Source organism: Bicyclus anynana, chromosome 17, assembly GCF_947172395.1.
Source record: "Bicyclus anynana chromosome 17, ilBicAnyn1.1, whole genome shotgun sequence".
In the NCBI taxonomy this organism is placed as follows: Eukaryota; Metazoa; Arthropoda; class Insecta; order Lepidoptera; family Nymphalidae; genus Bicyclus; species Bicyclus anynana.
Genome location: NC_069099.1, coordinates 3,777,469 through 3,795,607, shown reverse-complemented (window position 1 = coordinate 3,795,607; position 18,139 = coordinate 3,777,469). Strand labels below are relative to the sequence as shown.

Here is an 18,139-nt window from a genome sequence, read left to right as displayed (position 1 = left end):
TGGGTTCGATCCCCAGCTGGGCCCATTGAGGTTTCTTAATTGGTCCAGGTCTAGCTTCGGCCGTGGCTAGTTACCACCCTACCGACAAAGACGTACCCCAAGCGATTTAGCGTTCCGGTACGATGTCGTGTAGAAACCGAAAGGAGTGTGGATTTTCATCCTCCTAACAATTTAGTCCGCTTCCATCTTAGATTACATCATCACTTACCATCAGGTGAGATTGTAGTCAAGGGCTAACTTGTAAAGAATAGAAAAAAAAAATTAAACACTACACATAGATACATGCCGTGAAAAAATACCTCTCAATGAACGAAAAGGAGAAAATTTTACCTACAAACAACAAATCATGAAAGAAATAGACCTGAAGAAAGATGACGCAAATAGAGTCCAATAGCGTCGCATGATTAAGAAAGCCGCATAAACGGGATTAGGTGAGGCAAAGAAGAAAGGAAGTAAATGAAAGAACATCGACTTGCAAACTACTTATTCCGAATGTCAATGAGAACCCAAGTTGGAGAGATTTTGTTCACCTTAACTAGGAGTCGAGCCCTGGTTCTTTAGACACAATCTTTATTGTGATGATGTAATATGGATTATGTCAACGATATTATATACTATAGATATGTTGCGTGCCAACAAAATCAATGCAAAAAGTGACCTGAATTTAGCTACTCCACTGAGCGCACACAATTTTGTGCTTACTCGCATTAGTTAAGTTATATAATTTTTACATATAGTTTTTATACTACCTGAACACACAAGTCCTGACATTCCAGTCAAGATTTAGGAATTATTTGTTTAAATAAAGTACTGGAATGGCGACCGCGCACTACAAAGCACAGTGTTGGTAGACCGCCCACCAGGTGGACTGACGACATCAAGCAAATCGCAGGGATTCGCTGGCCGCAGGCTGCTCAGTATCGTGATGTTAGTAAGTTCCTACAAAAGGCCTATGTACTGCAGTGAACGTCCATCGGCCGATATGATGATGACTATGATGATGATGATGATGATGATGATTTGTTTAAATAACTTTCGTTGTTTACTATGACAGTGGAGCAGTGATAGCCTAGTGGATATGACCTCTGCCTCCGATTCCGGAGGGTGTGGGTTCGAATCCGGTCCCGGGCATGCACCTCCAACTTTTCAGTTGTGTGCATTTTAAGAAATTAAATATCACGTGTCTCAATCGGTGAAGGAAAACATCGTGAGGAAACCTGCATACCAGAGAATTATCTTCATTCTCTGCGTGTGTGAAGTCTGCCAATCCGCATTGGGCCAGCGTGGTGGACTATTGGCCTAACCCCTCTCATTCTGAGAGGAGACTCGAGCTCAGCAGTGAGCCGAATATGGGTTGATGACGACGATGTTTACTATGCGATTAACTGAAATTAAGACAATTAGCCAATTGTTCACCTCAGTTTTCAAGCGCCATTATCATATCTAAAGTATAAAATCTTTGGTTTATGTACTAATGTGTAGTTATTCGAATTCGTACTTACACTTCCCGCAGTATCTACATTTTCTGACTATTATGGTTACCTGGAAGCTTCGCTACAAATTGCTACGAAGCGCTACGGTCATCTTTTGTATTCTTTTTATGTACTGTGTTGTTGTTACCAAAGTCACCGACATAGCTCAACGAGTCGCGAAGCTGAAGTGGTAATGGACGGGGCACATAGTTCGAAGAGCCGATGGACGTTGGGCTCCCAAGGTGCTGGAATGGCGACAGTCGCAGGGATTCGCTGGATGCAGGTGGCTCAGTATCGTGATGTCAGGAAGTCCCAACAAAAGGCCTATGTCTTGTAGAGGACGTCCATCGACTGATATGATGATGATGATGACTGTGTTATTTTATAGTGCACACATTAAATGAATAAGATTAACAAGGCATTTAATAAACACTTAGCTTTAAATTTGTGTGTACCAGATTATTGTTTTCGAACAACGTATAAGGGTCATCGTATAAAAAGTCCTTTGTAGAGAAATCAGGGGTAAAATGGAGCCCCAGTTTATCTCATTTATCAGTATAACTAGTGGGGCGGGAGTGGACATGGTCTGGACGTCGCGTGCTTTTTGTTCCACGCCTTTTTTGTATTTGTATACCCCCGATTTATGTTTTTGGGGATTTTCTGTATTGTACCGCGGCGTGAGTTTTATCGATTGTGGGGGTGAGTGCTAAATGTTCAATGTGCCGTTTGTCCAATAAAAGAAATATCAATGTGTTTTTTTTAAATAAAATAGTTAACGTAGCGGTATTCTGTAAAGATATGTTTATAACTACACAAAATGAGTTTCAAATTCATCGTACGTATCTCCGTCTAACATGATATCAAATTAAATCAAAAATCAAAAACTCATTTAATTCAATTAGTACAAGTACTTTTGAAACATAAAATTATGTCATGACTAAAGTCAAAAAAATTAAATTAAGGTTATGAGGGTCCCAAACGAGCCTTGGTCCGAGAAGAGCCCACAACAAACTCAGCCACGGTTTATTTTTTTTGTTTATCGCAAAGTAGTAGATTTAGTTAGAGAAAGATAGAGATAAATACGAAACTCACACTATCTACTTATAAAAACAATCTTATAGAATAACGCTGAAGATAACCTCTCTCGTGAAGTGTAAAACCGTTTATTTTCTTAGTCTTTGTAATAGTAATACGTCCAGCAGGGCTATTCTGTAACGTTGTTTTGTAGAACTCGCAAGTGCGAATTTCGAATCCACATCTATCTCTCTCTGTCTAACACGTTACTATAGAAAGAGAAAGATAGATCTGATTTCGAAACTCACAATCGCGTGTTATACAAAACATCATTACAGAATAGCGTTCCTGGTATGAGTCTGTGTAGCGAGACCTTCAAGATACGATTTATAGTAGGGGAGCCGAAGACTGGATTTTTGCAGTTACTTAAGCGCGGCAGATAAACATAAGGGACTTACCTTACACGTTGTTGAGTACCTCCACCAAGTATGAGCCCTTAATATTGGTGGGTACGTTTAGGGCAACCAAAAATAAAACTAACTTCAGAAATACCCAACCAACATATCAGATAAGGATAATACGCCTAGTAGGTTAGTTGTAATGCATTGCATTATATTACGCTCAAATACAAAAGGCTCAAATTGGAGGGTTCCAAAGTTATTAAATAAAACCCTTATATTTAAGTCGTCGAGTTACGAGTGCAATTATTTTTTTTACTTATTTTAAAGCATCTCTTAAGTAATAACAAAAATTTTCTGACAATTTCAGTAAACCAAAGTAATCAAAATTGCTTTTAAAGTCCGTAGCTAAAAGCGAAAAAAGTAAATAACCATTTAATCTATCAAATGTAATCGGTCCTCGTGACGCTTAAGTAACTGCAAAATTATCTTCCACAGCTCGCCTACTATAAAATATACTCTTATAACATACGCATATAATAAAAACCTACTAATATGTTTCGCAGTTATTTCAAGTTAGTATAAGTTTATAGCGGTAAGAGATGATACATTACCGTTATCTTAACGCGTAAATTTCCCGTTATCGCCTGTTCAGGTTTATTTGACGTTTTTAGATGACCACCGGGAACTGGAAATTACTACAACGAAATTGTTTACATAAAGCACAGAACAAATACAAAGGTGCTCCATAGATTTGTACTAGCAACAATCTAATCGGGCCAAGATAGTATTTTTCACACACATAATTTATTTTTTTAATTCGTCTATCGTTATCAACCCATATTCGGCTCACTGCTGAGCTCCAGTCTCCTGTCAGAATGAGAGGGGCTAGGCCAATAGTCCACCACACTGGCCCAATGCGGATTGGCAGACTTCACACACGCAGAGAATTAGAAAATTCTCTGGTATGCAGGTTTTCTCACAATGTTTTCTTTCACCCTAACGGTGAACGAGATATTTGATATTTAATTTCTTAAAATGCACAAACTAAAAAATTGGAGGTGCATTTGAGGCATGCCCCGGATCGAATTCGAACCCACACTCTCCGGAATCGGAGGCAGAGATCATATCGACTGGGCTATCACGGATATCGGATTTTTTTTAATTATCTAATGTCTGTATGTCTATCGTTTTGTTAAATGAAAAGTATATTGAACTAGCGGTAGCCCGTGACTCCGTTCGTGTAAAATTCTGTTTTTAAAGGAACCCGCGCTAACCGCATTATATTTACATTCTTATTGTAAACTGGACCTGTAGCCATGTGGCACGTCGATTCTCTTTCTACGATCTCAAACGCTTCGAAAATTTAAAATTTTAAAATGTATAGAAATGACATTTGCTATAGACAGGTCACCTGATCAAGTAATTGTCGATTGGATTCCCATAAAGGAGATGGTCCAAAATTGTATGGAGCATAGGATCAGTCATTGTATCCTGGCGGAAACAAAAGAAAATAATTTTTGAACTATTTTCTAATATACAAATCTACGAATTTACTTTATTTCTTTCGAAATAATATTCATTCTCTCCCAAGAAATGCAACATATGAGTTACAATGGCGGATTGATGACATTTTCAATGCAATAGTCGTTTTGACGTTTGCTATCAAATGTCATGTCATAGTTGCTTAATGGGCGTCATATTAATATAACTGAAAAAATTGGGTTTTAATTTTATTTATTTCATTTTATTTAGTCACATTTCTTCACTTATTTATATTTTATCAAATACCATGTATTTTTTAAATTTTAATGATACGGGGTACAAGAGTGGACCTGAAATGAAATGGACCATTTCCTTTTTCCTGTTTTGAAAGCGTTAGCGTTTGTAGAAAAAGAATCGACGGGCAACTTGGTTACAGGCCCTGTTACTGTCCTAATATGATAAAATATACTATGCACAAAAATTAAGGGAGCAGAAAAATAATCCAAATTTTTGGGGGATTTTCAACAGGCTGTAACTTATACAAAAATGGTCGTACAGCAAAAAAATAAAAAGCAAATTGTAGCTCTAAGTGTTTAATTTTTGGATCTGAGTTTAAAAATTTTTTTTTGAAAATATTTTTCGAGTAATCATAAGAAAACCACCGAAAAAGAAATTTGCGAAATTTTTTTGGGTTTTTTTTAATCTACGGACGTGGAAAAAATTTTTTCGACTCAACCTCCATATGGACCGGATAGCTTGTTTATTCAGATTTAATTTTGTTTTTTTTAAATTTCGATACGAGCATTTCTCGCTGAGATATCGATGTTTGAATGGAAAAAGATTATTTTGTCTTTGATTACCAATATCTCAGCAACCAATAATTGCACAGAAATTTTGAGGTTGGTTTTAAAAACTTGAATAAATTTTCTACAAGAATTGGCAATTGAATTTTGAAAAAAAAAAAAATTTTCAATCATTACATGAATTTGAAAAAGCATCCAAAAAAGGGCTTTTTGACGTTTTTTGGAAAAGCAAGCGCCCAATCAAAAATATTGCGGAAACCACTGACGTTAAGTGTGCCTTTTACTGTTCAATATACCCACAAAAACCCTACAAAGTTTCAATTCAATCCAGCCAACCGTTTTTTTTTCCCACTTGATCGAATTTTTTAAAAAATTAAAGGAGCAAGAATTTCGCTCTGAAAATGTCATTTTCTTTAATTTTTCAAGTCACTAATACAGAATTGAGAGAAAAATTATAAAAAAAAAAAATTTTTCATTTTTGACAAAAATTATGACATTTTCAGAGCGAAATTCTTAATTTTCGTAATCAAAGACAAAATGATCTTTTTCCATTCAAACATCGATATCTCAGCGAGAAATGCTCGTATCGAGATTTAAAAAAAACTAAATTAAATCTGAATAAACAAGCTATCCGGTCCATATGGAGGTTGAGTCGAAAAAATTTTTTCCACGTCCGTAGATTAAAAAAAAAAACCCAAAAAAATTTCGCAAATTTCTTTTTCGGTGGTTTTCTTATGATTACTCGAAAAATATTTTCAAAAAAAAATTTTCAAACTCAGATCCAAAAATTAAACACTTAGAGCTACAATTTGCTTTTTATTTTTTTGCTGTACGACCATTTTTGTATAAGTTACAGCCTGTTGAAAATCCCCCAAAAATTTTAATTTTTTTTCTGCTCCCTTAATTTTTGTGCATAGTATAGATAAAAATAAAGTAAGCAGGCAGGATTATACATACAAAATTGTCCTAACACGTTGTACATGGTTATTTCTAATTCCGGTGGTTTATTTACAAAGCAAACTTTTAATTTGGTTGCTTGACCAACACGAGGACCAAATCAAACTTTTAACAGCTGGCGGCCCTAGTGGAGTCTAATTCACTTTATGTTTCACTTTGCGTACCTCAATTAAGCTTGTTTCGAGTTAAAATGTCCTTATGTATAGCTTGGCAAGTTTGTTGATGACATTCCCATAATATGCGGGTGACGGGGGGCATGGACTTCACGGGTGTGAAGTCATACGCATCGCTACCCCCCTCCCGGCCCGCGCGGACCATCGGGAGTGTTACGAACGAATTTGCTAAGCTATAGATACTTTTTGCTAATATCACCTGATGGCAAGTGATAATGGAATCGAAGATGGTGCTAACTTGTTATTTAGGAGAAGGATGAATATCCACACTCCTTTCGGTTTCTACACGACACCGTACTGGAATGCTAAATCGCTTGGCGTTTTTGTCGGTAGGTGGTAACTAGCCACGGCCAAAGCCTCTCACCAGGTAAAATATGGTATATTCATAATAATATGGATTATAATAAACTTACAACATGAATAACTTAAAAAATAGTGATATTTGTAGACCCAATTACTGTCCACTTATCTTTTTAGTCACAACATGCACAAATAAGAAAATTAACTACAAGCTAAAACGTACAATAATATTATATCAGCTGTGACGATGTTGTCGCACAGGTAGGTATATCTATACTAATATTATGAAGCTAGAGTTTGTTTGTTTGTTTGATTGATTGAACATGCTAAACTCAGGAACTACTGCTCCGATTTCAAAAATTCTTACAGTATTAGATAGCCCATTTATTGAGGAAGGCTATAGGCTATATTATCCCCGTTTTCCTACGTGAACGGGAACCACGCGGGTAAAACCACGCGGCGTCAGCTAGTAAGTAAAAAGATTCAGAGTCGTAAGTCTTGTATTTACTTGATTTTCTTTATCATGAAAATGATCTTTTTCCATTCAAACATCGATATCTCAGCGAGAAATGCTCGTATCGAGATTTAAAAAAAACTAAATTAAATCTGAATAAACAAGCTATCCGGTCCATATGGAGGTTGAGTCGAAAAAATTTTTTCCACGTCCGTAGATTAAAAAAAAAAACCCAAAAAAATTTCGCAAATTTCTTTTTCGGTGGTTTTCTTATGATTACTCGAAAAATATTTTCAAAAAAAAATTTTCAAACTCAGATCCAAAAATTAAACACTTAGAGCTACAATTTGCTTTTTATTTTTTTGCTGTACGACCATTTTTGTATAAGTTACAGCCTGTTGAAAATCCCCCAAAAATTTTAATTTTTTTTCTGCTCCCTTAATTTTTGTGCATAGTATAGATAAAAATAAAGTAAGCAGGCAGGATTATACATACAAAATTGTCCTAACACGTTGTACATGGTTATTTCTAATTCCGGTGGTTTATTTACAAAGCAAACTTTTAATTTGGTTGCTTGACCAACACGAGGACCAAATCAAACTTTTAACAGCTGGCGGCCCTAGTGGAGTCTAATTCACTTTATGTTTCACTTTGCGTACCTCAATTAAGCTTGTTTCGAGTTAAAATGTCCTTATGTATAGCTTGGCAAGTTTGTTGATGACATTCCCATAATATGCGGGTGACGGGGGGCATGGACTTCACGGGTGTGAAGTCATACGCATCGCTACCCCCCTCCCGGCCCGCGCGGACCATCGGGAGTGTTACGAACGAATTTGCTAAGCTATAGATACTTTTTGCTAATATCACCTGATGGCAAGTGATAATGGAATCGAAGATGGTGCTAACTTGTTATTTAGGAGAAGGATGAATATCCACACTCCTTTCGGTTTCTACACGACACCGTACTGGAATGCTAAATCGCTTGGCGTTTTTGTCGGTAGGTGGTAACTAGCCACGGCCAAAGCCTCTCACCAGGTAAAATATGGTATATTCATAATAATATGGATTATAATAAACTTACAACATGAATAACTTAAAAAATAGTGATATTTGTAGACCCAATTACTGTCCACTTATCTTTTTAGTCACAACATGCACAAATAAGAAAATTAACTACAAGCTAAAACGTACAATAATATTATATCAGCTGTGACGATGTTGTCGCACAGGTAGGTATATCTATACTAATATTATGAAGCTAGAGTTTGTTTGTTTGTTTGATTGATTGAACATGCTAAACTCAGGAACTACTGCTCCGATTTCAAAAATTCTTACAGTATTAGATAGCCCATTTATTGAGGAAGGCTATAGGCTATATTATCCCCGTTTTCCTACGTGAACGGGAACCACGCGGGTAAAACCACGCGGCGTCAGCTAGTAAGTAAAAAGATTCAGAGTCGTAAGTCTTGTATTTACTTGATTTTCTTTATCATGCATGCAGTCATTTAAACTTTGTTGCATGTAAAAACACTCAAGTTTACGGACATAAAAACGTCACCTAAATTCTATAAAAAAAATGTAGATTAAAAAAAAACAGCTGTTAATTAATTCGTCGCCAACAAAGTCAAGATAATCGAGTGACAAAACAAAGAAAAACAACCTTCCACCTTTCAAGACGTTGTTGCCACAATATTCCTTTTGTAACCTATTCACGTCCTTAGCCAGGGGCTCTCAAATGCGGACCAATTTACTCGACAATGTGCCGGATACACGTCATCGGACAACATCCTTACATTTCATCCCTCATCCGTAGTGGCCGAGCGAAATAATTGCAAACAAAATATGTGGTTCTACTGACTGCTTGTAGACTTTGGCATTAAGTAAGTTTGTTTGTATGTGTGTGTAGTAGTAAATTTTGAAATTAAAAATATTTGCAACATTTTTTAAAGGCTCTAAGTCCAAGTCGAAGTGGACTGATATTTATAGTTATATTATAAAGAGGATAGTTTTGATTGTATGTTAGTTTGTTTGATTGCATTGAATAGGGTCTGAAACTACCGAAACGATTTGAAAAATTCTTAAAAGATACACTATCCCTTAGTGCTATAGGCTATATTTTATGCCCGTATTCCTACGGGATCGGAAACCACGCGGGGAAACTACGGGGGGAAACCACGTGGCGTCTGCTAGTTACTTATAAAAGAGAAAGTAAACATTTATTTATTTATAAATATATTTAAATATAAATATTTAATTTGAATCATACATTTGTATTTGTATACAAAAGCTAATTGCTAATTCACCTAATTCCAAGTTCTAACTTCACTCAATATAAACGAAAATTGAGCGAAATGTGGGTATTTTGTGCTCAATATAAATAATTATACGAAGGAACTTCAATAGCCCATTTCAGTGCTCATAAACGTTTAGCGTTACTTGACTTTGCATTGTATTTGTATACAAATAGAGCACATTGTTCCTTGCCGCGAGAAGAAAATCACATAATATGTTAATTGCTGCCACTAGGTTAAATTTGCAGTATTTCTGAAAATAATTATCCTGCTTGCAGCGCTGCTCAGCTGAAATGAAGCGCGGATAATACGTATTATGAACGAAAAATGCAAGGACTTTTATTTTTTTTTTATTGTATCGTTTGGCTCTTTACTACAGGGGCGTGGTCTTTATGGAATGGTGTCAGTTGATTGCTTTATCATCTGTCATAATGTTACAAAGTCTTGCAAACTTTGAGAATAATAGAAAGATACGATTTTATAAGTCACCAGCAGCAGCAGCAGTGTTTTACCAGCGTAGTACCCGTCCCCTTGAGAATAAGGGAATACAATATAGCCTACAATACTCACAAATAATGTGGCTTTCTAGTGGTAAAAGAATTTTCAAAATCAGTTCGGTAGATCCAGAGATTACTTACTACAAACTATACCTTCATAGTAATAGTATAGATTAGCAGAACACTCACAGTTTTAGAAACGTAGTTCGCTTTCCATTAAGAATGCGTGGATAATATATAGTCTTTGTTACTCACTTATATTGTAGCTTTCCATTGGCGAAAGATTTTGTGGCTTTAATCTCAATCAAAACTCAACTCATTCAAAGCAACTCCTTATCATATTATCGTAGCCGAAACCACTTCAAGTCTTTTTATTTAATAACAAGTTAATAGTTAATAGCCATCATTCAATTAATACAGTACGGATGTAAATATTGTTATTGCATCGTGTTTGCTCTAAGTTTTGTTTGTTGTGGGGATATATTTGGGAGAAGTTAACAAATTCTCTTGGGCAAGGCAGCCCCTTTTGCACCTTTCCCGCCCTTCGTCAATCACAAGAAGAGCCCCTAATCTTGGTCTCCCAAGTGGTCTGTAATAAATTATGTTTTCAACCGATTTTAATTACGCTCATTCAATCCTTGCTCGAGTTTGCTCTTTATTGGAGTTACATCCAGCTTGGTGGTTTTGACCATTAATATTTGATGCCGATACTGAAGAAATTATAAATAGCACCCAGAGGTTGTTTACCCCTGACGCAAAAAGGGTGATAGAAGTTTATGGTGTGTCTCTCTGTGAATAACGTCGTAGCTTCTAAAGAAATGGGTAGATATTAAACAGACGATAATTTTCACTTGAAAGCTGATTTGAGAGATATTGTTCATATCTACTATCATCATCATAACTATCAACCCATATTCCACCACGTTGGCCCAATGTGGATTGACAGATTTCACACACACAGAGAATTAAGAAAATTCTCTGGTATGCAGGTTTCCTCACGATGTTTTTCCTTCACCGTTTGAGGCACGTAGTTTTTAATTAACATCTACTATACTAGCATATAATGCAAGTCTCTAGGTAAATACGAGCGTAACGGACTAACACAAAAATCGTCTTTCTAGCTTAACTTTCAAGAGTGTATTTTTTTTTATGTTTTAATGTCATGAAAAAGAATCTGTCCCTTAAAACTTCAATCGAGTTCCCATTAAAACGAAATATAAAGTCACCCTTTTGTTCAAAATCACTCCGTGACCAATCCCTCAGATTGAAGATTTTAAAATCTTCATAATAATAATCGGAATGTTGTAAACTTTTTGAATAAAATTACACCACAACAATTTTTCGTTCGGAATAAACGAGATTTAACTCAAGAATCTTTATTACGACGTCTTGGAGCACAAAATTGTATATAAAATTGTTTTATTAAACTCAAAAGAAGCTCGTCCGCTCTCCAATTCGTTTTTCGGCGGAGGTTACTAGATCTTTAAAAACTCTTGTACGTCTGAGGATCTCGGCAATCAGATAAATTCTTAACAACAAAGTTTTGCGAAATAAAATTGATATCAAACGCCCGAGGGCGTAACGCTTTTAGGTATTAAGGAGTTTTAAAAAATTATGTACTTTTAAATTTTCTTTTACAAGAGCGGAAATTTCGCCTTTAAAACTTTGCGTTCACTTCCTGGACGCTAAGTGAGAAAATAGTGGTATTTCTTCTTTTTTATTATAAAAAAGACCATTATTCTCAGACCGTCCTCGGACCATTATTCTTTAGTTGACAGAACAAGCACAAACATGATCTACCTGATATGTTAACCCGGCATTCGCAGCAACGGGGTCAAAAAATACACAGAGATAATAAAGACACATTTTCTATGTAATCTTGCAACTTGCCGCTTCAAATACCTTTCTACATAAAAAAGACACACTCCCATGTTGCTGCCAGTTAGCACCACTCACTTGGTCTCCGCAGCCTTCTGACGTGAGTATGGGTGAAAAATACCCGGTTGCAATCATTTGTGTTTATATTTCCCTAGCGACGAACCCCTGGTTAAGTAGAAAGCTATCATAATAGAGTTACAAATCGACACTGTAGGAAGACGTCGTAGAATGCGCTGTCAGCATGGTTTTACGTGAGGCACAAGTGTTAAGACTTACTATGCTACGAGTTCATAGCTGACTGCAGACAGCAACAAAAGGCGTAGTATTGCGACACTATTGGGTGTGTAGCCATGTGGTACGTCAATTCTCTTTCTACAAACGAAAACGGTCTAACATTTAAAAAGAGAATCAATGAGGTACATGGCTACAGGTCCTGGCCCTATGTATTTCTACGAAATATCTTCCACCAGACAATGTGTCGCTAGTCATATTAGTATTTCAACGAAATTCATAGAGATCACTTGCTGCCTGTCGCTGCCTTCAGACTGGAGCCAAGCAATGATGCTTCTCTTCAATAATCAATTAATCACACTTCCAGATAATTATTACTGAAACTTATATCATCCTACATAATCGGCTTGCACTTAATTGTCTCATCACAGAAGTCTTTGAAAAACATGTTTTTCTACCACACGCTTCAAGACTTCAAAATATTGTGTAGTTAACACTTTTTTTATTATTTTAAAAGAATACTGTGTGTTTTTAGCTTGTACCGTTTCATTATCGATAAATATGGAGTCCATTTTGGAAATCTCAAAGTGTACGAACTAGGATCAACAGGAAAAGAGGACTCTTGGAGTTCTACATCTTCGATAAAGTTAGTCGACAAGTTAGTCAAAATGGTCGATAAAGTTAGTCGAAAAGTTCGATAAAGTTAGTCAAAGTGGTCAATAAAGTTAGACGATAATAGTTGGATAAACCAATGCGTAAATTGCACGTGTCATGTGGTTAGTGCTAGCCGCTTTAATCTTTTCTATCTTTGACTTTCATTTTGCGACGTATTAGAGATGAAAGGTTCCCAAACGTCCACAAAGGGACAAGGGTCAATCGTATTACAGGCCCTCTGATGGAAATATAAAGTCTGATAATAAAGGAATATGCCCTGCTAGGCAAACTTTCCGTAGACTGCTGATATTTGAATGTAAATGAGGTTGTGTTTCAAACAATCTGACATAGTATTTGTCCTTACAAAAGACCTGTTTAAAAAATGTTCTGCAGTGGGCGTCCAAGAACTTATATGATGATGATGTAAATAAGGTTAAGAATCGTCGACATTAATAGTAATACATTGTACATAATATTTTATCAATTTAATTGACAAATTAAATGGATAAAATATTATGTACAATGAATTTAAGATGTTGGTTAATTTAGACAGATTTAAAAAAACCTTTAATAATGGAAAGCTATGTTATTAGCGTGAACCATATTTTTGACCCCAACGACCACGGGGAAACCATCTAGTTGCTAAAATATACTAATGTCACACTAGTAAAAGAACAAGAACATAGCAACGCACGGACGAGCACTAAAAACTTTCTAACGATCATAATATTCCCCACATTATATACCAATGAACATTTCTTCTAAATCACCAACTCTAAACTCCATAATATATGCGTTTTATTCTAACCCCTTAAGGTTTTTACGACCGAAAGGAGAAAAAAAGCCGCCATGTATTCGAGAATAAATGAGCGGTCGGAGCGTGATGCGATTATCTTAGAGTCGCGAAGGAGTCCCAAATTTGCCAGACCATATAAAACGCACCACTTTTGTATTATTCTAATTTTTCCGACTCCGAGAGCCTTTACATATGATTCCCCTTTTTGGCTTCACGCTCCGCGGCTGGAGCTTAAATCGATATACGAGTACGTAACTTACTGGAATACGTGACGCGAATGCTCGAATGTGCTTAAAAATTCTTTTAGTTGCTTTTTTTTTTTACTTGATCTTCCCTGTCTTAGTTGGTGTTGATTACTGCAGAAAGTTCTGCGTTGCGGTAAGTTTTAGCCTAGACTAAGTATACCCGTATAAGCCCCAATGGTTCTTCGGTTAAGGGTTTAGATTCAATTTTGAAAATCCTTATACGTTTAACATTTATATACCTTTCCCTATTAGTATTAGTAGTGAAAGTCAAATAACCCAGAACTATTTCCTTTAAACTAAGAATTTACTTTATTTTTGCGCGCTTGATTAGTCCAGGTGATATCAGTTAAAACGATATACAACACTTAATGCTTCAGCCCTTGTGTTCGCCTGACGAGTTCTCGTGTTCTTTATATAAGTCAAATACAACGTATTTAGTTTATATCAATTAGGCTTTACGAAGGCTAAAGAATGCTTTAGAAATGTGGTGCTGGAGAAGAATGCTTGGCATAACCTGGGCACAGTTCCGAAACAACAACTCAGTCCTCCAAGAACTTGGCATCACAAAGCAGTTTTTCTAACACCGTCAATTTCAAATTCTCACTTTTTTGGACATATCACTTTATGAGAGGAATGAGGAATAATTCTATTTCGTTATTGACGTGATAAAGTATCACGATCAAGAAATAGAAGGCTTTGATGAAAAACAATTTTGGAAAGAAAAGTCAATCTAGTTGTACTGTCAATTGTAATAGGCACTTTCTAAGCAAGCGCGTCATTGAGATTCTAAGTAACAAATGACATCCGGTGCTTACTTGCGGTAAATGACATTTTGTCAACTGATTTGATGTTTATTTTAATAGGTTGATAATAAAGACTAAAATGGTAAATAGGCTAGCAGTGCTTTGATCGTTATCAAACGCAAGTCTATGGATCATAAAAGGATGGCATAATCTATTGAGAATTAAAAAATAAGTGATTAAAATGTATACGCCATCTTCTCGAAACTTACAACCGCCGAAAGCAAGGCGGAATGTAAATCACCAGCATAAATGAAAGCAAACAATACTTCCCGTTATAATTATGCTCATACTTTCCATATAAAATATGAGCCCAGTTAATCTCAGCGGGAAATTGATTGCTAAAAGCTGACGAGCAAACCAAGTAATCTACTTACAGTCCATTTACCAAATGATGTATTGTGACGTGGACTGGATTCGTTCAGCGTTTGAATTTTATTACACTAACCTATATGCTAATCAATTTTTGTTAATGTATAAATTTAATAAAATGATTAAGTATTTAATCTACGAGTATATTTAATATTAACAACTCCATCATATGGACATCCATTGGCTGATAACGATGATTAATATTATAAAGAAGTAAAGTTTGTGAGGTTGTAGAGATATCTCTTGATCAATCTAATTGGTTTTGAAAACTCTCTAACCAATAAAAAACCACTTTAGTTGTGAGTGTCATAGGCTTTCTTTTATATTATTAACCTACAGGAACGGAAACTACACGGATAAAACCGTGGGGCATCTGCCCCGGTCATTATCATTAAAATAGATAGCGATGGTAAAAGTGCCTCCTATAAGGTAATCCTATAAGGTGGGACTTGCAGGGTTAAGTTTCCTTTATAGAAATAGCTTATAGGAAAAGCTTATAGGAGACATGGAGCTATGGCGCGCATTTGCAAATCTGGTAGGTGATAGTGTTTAAACTCTTTTACGAACGCTATTTATTTTAATGATAATGACCGGGACAGATGCCCCATGGTCTTATCCATGTAGTTTCCGTTGCTGTAGGAATACTAAGTGGGCCATGGAAAAAGACTGATATTGAAAATGACTCTTGATAATACATAAACAATGTTACCTCATTGTAATAACTAATTAAATTCCACCCCATTCATTTCAAAGGCTTTTTTTCAACAATAAACCTTGAAAACATTGTCCGCGGAGTCAACAGTTCAACATAATTGAATCGACATAGGTAATAGCCGCGATAAACGACGGTGGAAGCACCCTGTAGCACGTGCGAGATAAGGGACAGAGGTACACGCCGTCTCACTCCCTCACACGGAAGCGTAACAAATGAAGGGGAGGCTGAAACAGAATATGTTTCACGGCACAATATATGCTTTGCTGTGCCGCACTTCCTTCGTTATTTTGTTTTACCAGGTACAGAGTTCGTGTTACCCCTTCGATACGTTGAGGATGCTTGATAAGGAATTTCAATCAAGAAATGTAAACGTGTACGCTCTTCAATGTTTTTGATAAATTAAAATGTTGCCTGACGACAGACTGGGAGCCACTTCAATATACAAAATCGGTTTAGCATTCTAGGATGATAAAATATTAGAATACAAGAAGATATTAACATAATATTAGCTATATTTTAAATCAAATAATGGGTTGAAACCTACACAGAGTAGAAGTTTATTATATTATATCAAAATATACTACTATACTTCGGGGAAAAAGGCAAGATACAGTTGGAAGGCACAGTATTTTTAATTCTTAATTTAATTATTTGGTTGTAAAATGTACCCACTTTTTTTAATAAAATTGTCTCATTACACCTTGACAATGTAACCGAAAACATGAAATATACTATATTCATAATTATTTGTGTTTTATTTCGTCTATCGATTAAAAAAACATTATATATTTTTTTGTGTTCCTTTAAAAGAAGTCAAATTCGTAATGAATTTATTTCAAATCAGGCTTACCAACAAACAACCGAAACGCTTGTAAAATTATTACGATTCCTCTGTTATGATACAACAAAGGAAGTAACAATTTATATTATTTACGAAGTCGGTAAATAGTAAGAATCTCATTTTCAAGTAATTATTAAATTAAACCTCTATTAGCATAGATTCCTCAAAAATAAAAAAAAGTAGTCACAAAACGAACAGCGTGACATTTATCGTGATACCAAAATGTCATCATCAATTTGACGCTGCAAAACTATATGGATTTTTAAATTCTGCTTTATTATTTAAACTTCCACCATGCCATAACGAAATTAATTACTCAGTCACATCAAAAACAAAAGCAAAAAAAATGGACCCCAGTTGCATTGTCCTCAGTTGCCTGCTCATGTTTCAGATGACCAGTACTCTTGTGTTTCTGAACCCCGTCAACGATGTCCGGAAGACGACCAGAGCTTTGAATAATATGGTCAAAAACTACAAAAGTTTGTATTACCTTGGAATACTATTGTATTTTGGGGCAGTTGCGTATCTCGGAATTATTTCACCATTGAAAAAAATACACTTATTGATAACAAACAATGTCCTCAACGAATTTGAGAAGATGTTAGCCCTTCACCAGATTGAGAAGAACTATTTTATCGCAGGGTTTTCGCTATTCATGTTTGTTGTACTGTACGGAGTTAGAGCCTTGACTGCTTATGCGGCAACACTTCTGCAACTATCGATATCATCCAGTCAGTCATTCGTTGGACGCCACACACGAGAGCAGAAGAAATCGCTGGGAAGAAACGGTAAAACATTTACACCTGAAAACATTCTGCCGAATTTGTTGAAAGTCAAGAGGTCAGTGTCCTACGAAACCATCCTCTTTGGTAGCGAACTACGTGAACAACTAAGGGCTTTATTCAAAAACACTGAAAACCGAAAAGGCATTCACAGTACGAGCACTATCAGATCTGACGTAAGCACCTTGTGTACCAACTGAAACGTTTCATCGAATAAACTTGTTACAATCCCTATTCTTTTTTCTCTCACTTGTATTTACGTATTTCGAATCCATCGGCGCTGTAGCACGAAGGATATTCTGGCGAATATTTGGAAATTCTTTGGAATTACAACGGGGCGCGGCAACGGGAAATATTCGAAAAGACAAGGCCATAAAAATAAAACGCGCTATAGAGGGAAAAGAAAAATGTCAAATCGGAATGTGTGAGGAAACTCAGAGAAAGGAGGAAAAGGGATATTTGCGCATAGTGTAATGCTTGTGGGACTGATTAATTGAATCAATGTTTATTCAAACAGAATGTGAGCGACGTATATATTATTATATATGTTGTGCGTAAAACTATTGTCCACAACAGTTGTAACAATGAAAAATAAAGAATTATTAGGTACTAAAATGAAGAATTTAAACCATTGTGTTATTCATATTAAATTACTAGACGACGCCCCACGGTTTCACCCGCGTAGTTACCGTTGTCGTGAGAATACGGGGATAAAATGTAGCCTATGACACTCACAAATAACGTGGCTTTCTAGATTTAAAAGAAATTTCTAAGTCGGTTCAGTAGATCCAGAGATTTAAAGTACAACCTACAACATCACAAACTCTACCTCTACTATTGAAGATTATAAGTCACGGATTAAACTGACGTGAGCCAACGTTGGAGTATGCCCGACTAGTTTCGAACCCATATGAGACCCTTAGTCATGAGCTGGTCATGCAAGGCGGCGTGAACCAAACTTCTGGTCAAAACTAATCGGGC

The 18,139-nt window shown here is 36.0% G+C and overlaps 1 protein-coding gene across 1 annotated transcript; it reads left to right on the top strand.

Moving 5' to 3' along the window:
- Positions 1–16,722: 16,722 nt before the first annotated feature.
- LOC112044655 (uncharacterized) lies at positions 16,723–17,634 on the top strand. The gene has a single exon (XM_024080560.2). It carries the CDS (start codon positions 16,723–16,725, stop codon positions 17,356–17,358), a length of 636 nt encoding a protein of 211 aa, XP_023936328.2. The 3' UTR covers positions 17,359–17,634.
- Positions 17,635–18,139: the final 505 nt, after the last annotated feature.